Here is an 8,918-nt window from a genome sequence, read left to right as displayed (position 1 = left end):
ACTTATGGCTGATCTCGTTCATTACACTTTGACTTTTCCTAATTTCACTTGTACACAATCTTTTGGGGGCATTTTCCTATTGTTACATTTTGTGTTGCAATGGCTTCTGAATGAGTCTTTCTGCCTTTCATGTCCTCTTCAATTATTTCTGAACAAACAGTTGTCAAATTAATCATATTGAATTTTCTTCTATACAACTTACAAAATAGAAAATACTTGGAACTCAACTATCTGATAAGGGTCTAGTGTCCAGAATATACAAAAAAATTCTTATAGCTCAACAACAAAAAGAAAACAACACAACTAAAAAAATGGACATTGGACTTGAGGGGACATTTCTCCAAAGAAGATATGCAAATGGCCAACGAGCACATGAAAAGATCCTCAAATCATTAGTCATTAGGGAAATTCAAATCAAAATCACAATAAAACACCACTTAACACCAAATAGGATGGCGTTTAAAAAATAAAAGGAAAATGTGTTAGTGAGGATGTGGAACAGTTAGAACTCTCATATCTTGGAATGTAAAATGATATAGCTGCTGTGGAAAATAGTTTGATGGTTTCTCAAAAAGTTAAACATAGAATTAACATGTGACCTAGCAAGTTTACTCCAAGTTATACAACCAAAAGAATTTGAAAATCAGTATTCAAATATTTGTTACACAAATGTTTATAGTAGCACCATTCACAGTAGCCAGAAGGTGGAAACAACCCAAATGTCCATCAATTGAACTGATAAACAATATGGAGCATATTGGGCAATGGAACATTATATGGCCATGAAAAGGCATGGACTAATGATACATGCTGAAAATGGATGCACCTTGAAATTATTATGCTAAGTGGAATAAGCCAGATGCAAAATGGCATGATACCATTTATTTGAAATATCCATAGAGATAGAAAGCAAATTGGTAGTAGCCAGGGACTGCAGGAAGAGTGAAATTAGGAGTGACTATTGTATGGGTACCAGGTTTTCTTTGCGGGTGATGACAAAGTTTTGGATCTAGATAGAGGTGGTGGTTGAATAGAGGTGGTGGTGTGAATGTACTTAATGCCACTAAATTGTACACTTTAAAATGGTTAATTTTTGGTTATATGAATTTTGCTTCAATTAAAAAAATACTTCTATAACTTCATGTATCTGCTTGAAATGGTGTCCAATTATTTATTTGTAAGATAAATATAAATAATAATAGAGCATGTAGCAGTTTACATATATTTTTACACATATTATCTCATTTAATCCTCACAACTTTATACCCATTTTGATATTTATTTTTTTCTTTACTAGGTTAAAATGATAAATATATGCTTGTTGTTAACAAAGTCACATAATAACCAACGTATATAAAGAAAAACTACTTAATAATCTACTCTTTCCATCTCACCCTCTAGGGTAATGTATATTAATACTTTTCTTCCACACTTTCCTTATGTTCTCTTTGCCTGGAATGCTCTTCCTGCAGATAGCCTCATGGTTCATTCCCCTTCTCCTTTCAGGTCTTTTATTAAATGTTCTCTTATTTAAAGTCTTGACCACCCTATTGAACTTTCTCCTTGTCCTTCACTTCTCTCCAATGTGAACAGTACCATTCCAAATTGTACACATAGTGAGATTGTCTCCAGTCTCCTTTTCAGTTTTAATTTTCTACATAATGCGTATCACCACCTAACCTCCTATTTGGTTTACTTATGTCTTTGGTTATTGTCTGCTCCTGCTCCCCAACCAGAATGCAAGGTAAATTTTATGTTATGTATAAAAATAAATAAAAACATGTTTATTTATTTTACAATTCAAAAAAAAAGGAAAAAGATTTCTTACACATCCCAGCCTCCATACTTTTATTCATACCAAACTCTACCAGTCATTTCCTCAATGCATGAATGAATCAAGGCCCCACTCAATGCCCTCTCTTCTCCTAGACCTCGACTCCCCAATCTATAGGGATCACTTTCTTCTCAATATCTGTGCTCCCTATTTGGCATTTAATCCTAAACTGTGCTTTGACATTGCTCATTTGCCTTCGTATCTTGCTTTTTCCAAAATATTCATTCTATTCAGTAAATATTGTTTGAGTGTTTACCATTTGAGGATTAGGCACTAAGAAAATAAAATGAATAGGACAATGGCTGCCCCAGATGGCAAGTCTGATGAGTTAGATTGCAGTGTTAAAATATGGCTATAATCAGAGTTGATGATGGCAGCAAGGAAGAAGTGTCCAACTCCACCTGGGGATATCAGGGAAGTAAGGAGATGTTGATTTTCTCCTTTAAAAAATAGTTTATTTTTCTCTTTTAAAAATAGTATCCACCTTTTGAGCCACGCTTCTCTTGCTCAGGCCTGCGTCCACGTCTGGAAGTGTACTTTCCCTTCTAATAAAACTTTTCTTTTCTACTGTAAAAAATAAAATACAATAAAATAGTACCCATACATTTTAGAACTCCTGGAAAATATGGAAACATCGAAAAAAGTCCTAGCACTTTAAAACAGCCACTGGTTACATTTTGGTGTATTTCCTTCCAGTCTTTTCCTCCACACATACATATATACATACACAGTCGACCCTTGCACAACACTGAGGTGAGGGGTGCCAACACCCCAAGCAGTTGAAAACTCATATATAACTTTTGACTCCCCCAAAACTTAATTACTAACAGCCTGTTATATGTTTTAAGTACTGTATTCTTACAATAAATAAGCTAAAGAAAAGAAATGTTATTAAGGAATCATAAAGAAAATACATTTACAGTATGTATTGGAAAAAAACACATATAAGTGGATCCATATAGTTCAACTTCATTTTGTTCAAGGGTCAATTATGTGTATATATATATATATATATATGGCTGGGGGAGCATATGCATTTTCCATTTGATTGGTTTTTAAAGGTTTTCCAGTTGAAGGGGAGACAGAAGCAAAAGGGACAGGGATGGATGATCGTAGAACTTTAGTGCTAGGTAAGGAGATAGAGCTCTAGAAAGCTCTGGTCTGAGACTTGCCAGGATTCTCCCACTTATTAAGGCAAAATCATGACAAGAACGAATGTCTCTCATCCAGTTAAAGTTCTTCCCCACACTGCACAGGTTGACAAGGTAAGAATCAACCACCTTCTCCATCTTCTGGAACAATGTCTGACTGTTAAAATTTGTCAGTTACTCCACAAAGGAAGAGGAGCCAACCCCTTCCCCTGAACAAACCACATCACACATTTTTCCTCCTCATGGTCCCTATAGAACATCTGGCACTGGTGTACGATACTTTAGGTAGGACTGGGATAAAAGAGAGGCTGTACCACAAGTCAGAGGAGTGGATCGTGGATTAAGAATATGGTTTCAGAACCAGACCTCTTATGGTCAAATGTATGGCTCCCAATTAATACTCATATGGCCTTAAGTAATTATTTAATTGCTCCCAGCTCTACCATTCTCATCTACTTCATAAAGGTTTTAAAAAATATCAAATAATGTATTCAAAGATTTATCATGTGCCTGGCCAATAGTAAATAGTCAATAAATGTTAGTATTATCATTAAGCTGTCAAGCTAAGGACAGCCTTGTGATGCTAGGCACAGCCCTAAATGTTTGAACAGCTCCCCATTCTGAATAAAGGTAAATCATTTGCTTCTTTCGGATATGAGGCTTGTTGCCTGGGATTTTACCAGAAAATCATATGCCTTCCTTCATAGCCAATGTTAGCTGTATTTTTTATGAAATGTTTTATATTCTTCTACACTTTTCTCTTAGACCCTCTGACTCTACTCTGAAATTATTAGAAAAACTCTGGGTAGGTTTAGATGCTCTTCTTGGAGAGCTCCTAGAGACATAATGTCAAAGATGGAAAAAATAAAATCCCTTTGGGAATAATATAAGGCAATAGAAGGTGTTCCTGACCTGAGAGTGGGAGCAGGGGAGATCAGAGACCAAAGAACAGATGGGTAGGAGAAAGCTAAACTTCATCAAAACCCTTCCCTATTGTGAAATCCCTGCATTCAGTAAACTTCTCTATTCTTGTTTTGCAACGGCTTGTCCCTACTGGACAACCGCAGACCCTGCTCCCTATACCCTTTCTTATCCTGGATCCTTTACCCCTCTGTCCTTCCTACTCTCTCCTCTCTGATTTCCAAAACTAACATCCCAGTTTACGTCCGGCCAAAGAAAATCTGCTTTTAGAAACTCACTGGCTCTTTCCTTGGGTCGCACAAAGCTGGGGACCCCACCTTGGGGAGATTGTTACTGTAGCAATCAACTTTCTGGCAACTTTGGTTTATCTAGGTAACATCTTGGGCATCCCTTGGCTTTATTCTATTTGTGCAAACTTTCTGTGAGGATGCTGAAGTGATCTGAGCAAGTCTGAGGGAAGAACTAGCTAGCAGTGTTTGCCAAAGCAACCATGGATATCAGGGACCTAATGCGAACTCTTTTAGTGAGGAGTAGGGTCGGACTTCGTCAAGAGCTGTCAGTGTGAAGGGCTAAGGAGACATAGCGCCCTCTAAAGGAAGTACCAATTAAAGTTGCTAAATCAGTCAACCGCCATGCTACCCTGTACAAGCCTCATCCCATCTGATCTCAGAAGCTAAGCAGGGTCGGGCCTGTTTAGTACTTGGATGGGAGACCACCTAGGAAGACCAGGTGCTGAAAGAGTGAAAAAAATAAATAAATAAATTTGCTAAATCAGGCCGGTGATATCACGTGCTCGCCACTCTGCCAATTAAAAATTAATGTTCGCTTCCTCTGTTCCCCATGGAAACAGTCCCGCCCCACTGACCCTCCCGCCCCGTTTAGTGGTGAGGTTTTGGTGTTTTATTGAATGTTTGGGCTGACAATCAAATATCTGCACCTTCTGGCTGGACACCCTGCTTCCGCTAAGCAAGCTAGCACACTGGTTGGCCAATAGAACAATAGCTGGCATCCGATAGTCCAATAATCCCCATCCTGGGCGGAGTCTAATAAGGACGTAGGACCAATCAGAGGCAGCGTTGCTTTTGCGGCTCCACGTCAGCACCAGCTGCGGGGCAAGATGGAGGCGCTGATTTTGGTAGGAGCTGGGGCAGCCGAGGTGCTGCGGTATCTAGAGGGGCCGGGAGTCGGGCTTCAGTTTGACTGGGAGGCGATAGAAAGGGGAGTTCTGGATAATCCTCGGGGATCGAAGGATCTGTTAGCCCCTGGAATAACGTGTGGCCTAGTGCAAGAGCTAAAGCCTTACTTCAGAGTAGGGAGCTCTGCCTGTGAAAGGACAAGGGTCGGTGGAAAGTTGAAAGGAGCACGTGGATTCCTTTGGACGCATAGGATTATAAGCGTACAGGATTGGGTTCCTTCAGGTTACCCCGATTCTGAGCATTGTATGCGATACCTGATTTGAGTTTCCCCAAACCTCCAAACTCATCCCAAATTTTAAGACTAGAGTGCAGGTGTTTGTCATCACAGGCTCTGTTAGTTGTCACACTTTTGACACTCCGTTGATAATTCCCTGTCACATTTCTTCAAAAAACTTTTCGTTTTACTTGGTTTTCTATTAATCTCTTTTATATAGATTTGTCATGATAAAGAATCAGTATTCTATCAAAGTTCTGGAATATCTGATAGAGTTACCATGGATTGTGGAATATTTTATCAGACTCCTTATTCTGTTCTTTTTCCTACCCGTTTAAACTTTAGAAATTCTTACTGTCGAATCTGGGATGCTAACTCTCTCTGGTTATGTGAGAATTTTGGTGGTTAACGGAGTGTTTTAGCTCCCTTGTCCATATGATCCTTTTTTGCTTGTTCAAACAAGTAAAACATTATTACTCCTTCTTTAGAACTGGACCAGAGCATTTCTCTCAAAAGTCCTCAATGCGTTTTTGCAGTTTGGAGATATTAACATAGATGTGTGTATAGGAATTTAGTTCTCAGCTCCTTCCTTAATTGAGTTGAACTCTAGGCCTCTTTCTTGTGTTTTTCTTTCCTTCAGCTCTAATACATGTACACATTCTGATCCTCATCGGGTGAAAAAGGATGGCAAGTTTCTGTTCCCCTCTTTCAAAATGGCAAAGATAGGGTTAATTCCTTCTCATATGGGTTGGTCAAGTCTAGCTAGAAAGCTTAAAACTGAGTAGTTTTTAAAAAGATTTTCTGTACCTAGCAGTTAAACAATATTCTTAACTAGTTAACAGCCTGGGATAAGTTCTAGGTAATTGGATCCTTTGGAAGTTTTTAGAAATTTTTAGACTGCTTCCTACATCTGTTTAGAAAGGAATGTGCTTACAGGTAAAGGAGTGAGGGAGATGCTACTTGGGGAAGCTCATTTATCAAGGGTTCTGCATATAGTGGTCAGTTGAAGGTGTTATATGTGAAAGTCTCTCACATTTTTTCTTCAGTTCTCCATCTCTGCTTCCTCAGTAAAGTGTATTTCAACGTGCTTCTTTCTTATACCCATTTTAATCTGTACCTAAGATGCTGCATTTACAGATCCCTGCTAACCTGGCCAGGTACCCCTGAACTTTGCTTTAAAAACCATGCTGATTCTTTGTCACGATGAACCTATGTAATGGGGTTAGGGAAAACCAAGGTATAGGGAAAAGGTCTTGCTCAAGGAAGTACAATGTCAAAACTAAATTAGGTTTTGATTCCTAAATACAATGTCAAAACTAAATTAGGTTTTGATTCCTAATCCCAGACCAATTCTCTCTCTCTCTCTTATCTCATCATCTGCTTCCACCTCTTCAATGTACAAAATTGTATTTTCGACTATCAGTTATATAAAATATAAAGCTTTTGTTGGGGGCAAAGTACCAATAGGTAACAATTTGTGTGCTGGTCTCCAGAGTTCTAAGAATATTAAAGTAGTATTTTCTTTCCTCTGTGTCAGCTCTTTCCAACATTTTTTTCTTTACAATTTCAATATATTTGGGGCTCTCAATTAAGAATTTATATACTTTTCTCTCCATTCCATCCCTTTTAACTGGAGTTCCAGGAGAAAATTAAGCTCTAATGACCTAAGGCATTCATTATGTGTAATGAATCATCTTTTTCCTTTTGTATCCACAATGGCACTATTTTTGTACCATCCTTGGGAGGAGTGAGAAAATAGTCACTTACATGATTTTCTGAATTCATTGGTTCAGATGAGGAACCCTAGTTGAGAACAGGTGGTATTTCCTAAGTTTTTCTTTCTCTTCTCACTACCCTCACATACTGGGCCACAAAATTTAGCTCCATCTGATTCAGTACATGTACTGCTGAAGTGAGCATATCCATCTGATTCAGAATCACCCTTCCTCATTGCTCCTTTTGATCTCTTCCCCTCTGTCTACTTAGCAGTATCTCCTGATTCTTAAGTCACCATCTTCATTATGAAAAGTATGCAGAATCCCTGGATCTTCTCTTAGCTCTCTACTGAACTAAAGAGTTTACTGTACCTGGATAGTATTTAACAAGCCACTCCTTAGAAAGGGAGACACCTTCTAAAGTTTCTTTAGGCTTCTTCATTTCAAATTTATTTCCTGGTTTGGCTGGACCTCTGGGAAAAGCTAATCAAAGCATATTCTTCGATCCTCACCACTACAAGACATACAGCCATAGAATATTGAGAAGAAGGGAAGGGTAAGCTAGCAGGGGGTCAAGAAGAACCATCAATCAGAATTTGATCTGACTGTGGGTATTTCTAAATACCAATAGCTTCCCTTCATTTAGGTACTTTACAGTGGGTCACATTTCTTTCTTGAATTAAGTAATCCATCCCTAGCTTTCAAGCACATTTGTCTAATATTTCTAAGATCTCCTTGTAGTCTCTAAGGAAGGAGACCCTTTTATTTCCTTCTGTTACCAGTGTTTAATAATAATGCTCCCAACCTGCATCTTTGGACTCAGCTTTTCCTCTCCTACTGTTTTCTGCTGGTTATTCCTTTCTTGTGAATGGAGAGGGATCTCTGCAGGTCACCATTCTCCATTAATTACCTATGGAATCTTTAAGATTATGACTTATCCTCTTCCTCCCTAATCCCCCTTTACCTTTTTTCTCAAAACTGAATTACTCTAGCAATCTAGATCCTTAAATCTTTCCTCTTAGATTTCATTTTTCCTAATCCTTTTTTGATTCTCTGTCAGAGTGTTTTTCCAGTGCTTTAAGGACTAGACTTATTTGTATCCTTTCTCTTCCTTTAATAACATTTTTATTCTAAAACAATGACCAAATCTTGAATTCTAAGCCTCATTTAAAAATCAGGGCATTTAAAATGCACAAATGTATGTGTATATATGGAGGAGGAAACTATGCAGAATACATCAATGACTCAAAGGTTGATATTGCTCTGTGGCCTTTGCTTCCTGAATCATCTTAATGGGGCTTTTGTTAAATTCTTTTGGCACTAACAGTAGAGGTACTTGGCCTAAATGCCCCCTCCTCCTGCTCTGGGCAAAGGTATCAATTACATTAAGCCCCTGAAGCACTCCCATCTCATTCCTGGCAGTCCCCTGTGCCCCTCTCCCAGCTGCGTCCTTGGTGGTGCCTGGCCCCTCCATTTCGTTAGGAGAAGCAATCTCCTCGTTCCTGCACTGTGGAGATATATTTCTCAGCTAGGGCGCGAGCAGTGCCAGTGCTGCCCCCGATGAGGTCCCTGGCAGCCATAAAAATTTTTATTGTGATTATGTTGGTGTCGGGGTGTCCATCTGGGTTATTGCACACCTAGTTTAATTGATTGAAGTTTAATTTATTGACACTTCAAATTAAATGATCAGAATAAACTGTGCTGTTACTCTGGCCGGCTTGTTTTAATGGTTGATTGCTGGAAGCAGACCTCGGCTTGAACTAAAACCCCCAAAGAGCAATTGACGCTGCTTCTAACTCTCCCCATGTCTTGCCCTCCAAGAAGACCTCGTTATAGATTTTCGACATATTTATATATATTTTTTTCCCTCTCCTTCACAGTGTTGGG

General features: G+C 38.7%; 1 protein-coding gene and 1 pseudogene across 2 annotated transcripts in view; both read left to right on the top strand.

The window, feature by feature from the left end:
• The first annotated feature begins 4,528 nt into the window (after positions 1-4,528).
• Positions 4,529-4,644, top strand: LOC112478481 (annotated as a pseudogene).
• Positions 4,645-4,953: 309 nt separating this feature from the next.
• The window catches only part of COPZ1 (coatomer protein complex subunit zeta 1), an 18,326-nt gene continuing 14,361 nt past the window's right edge, over positions 4,954-8,918 (top strand). For both annotated transcript variants that reach the window (XM_006904490.3, XM_025044974.1), the window contains exon 1: positions 4,954-5,041. In XM_006904490.3, coding sequence (XP_006904552.1) covers positions 5,024-5,041 — 18 coding nt within the window. In that variant the 5' untranslated portion in view covers positions 4,954-5,023. The remainder of the gene's footprint in view (positions 5,042-8,918) is intronic.

This window comes from Pteropus alecto, unplaced genomic scaffold, assembly GCF_000325575.1.
Source record: "Pteropus alecto unplaced genomic scaffold, ASM32557v1 scaffold220, whole genome shotgun sequence".
NCBI classification, from domain to species: Eukaryota; Metazoa; Chordata; class Mammalia; order Chiroptera; family Pteropodidae; genus Pteropus; species Pteropus alecto.
This window is presented reverse-complemented; position numbering and strand designations above follow the sequence as displayed.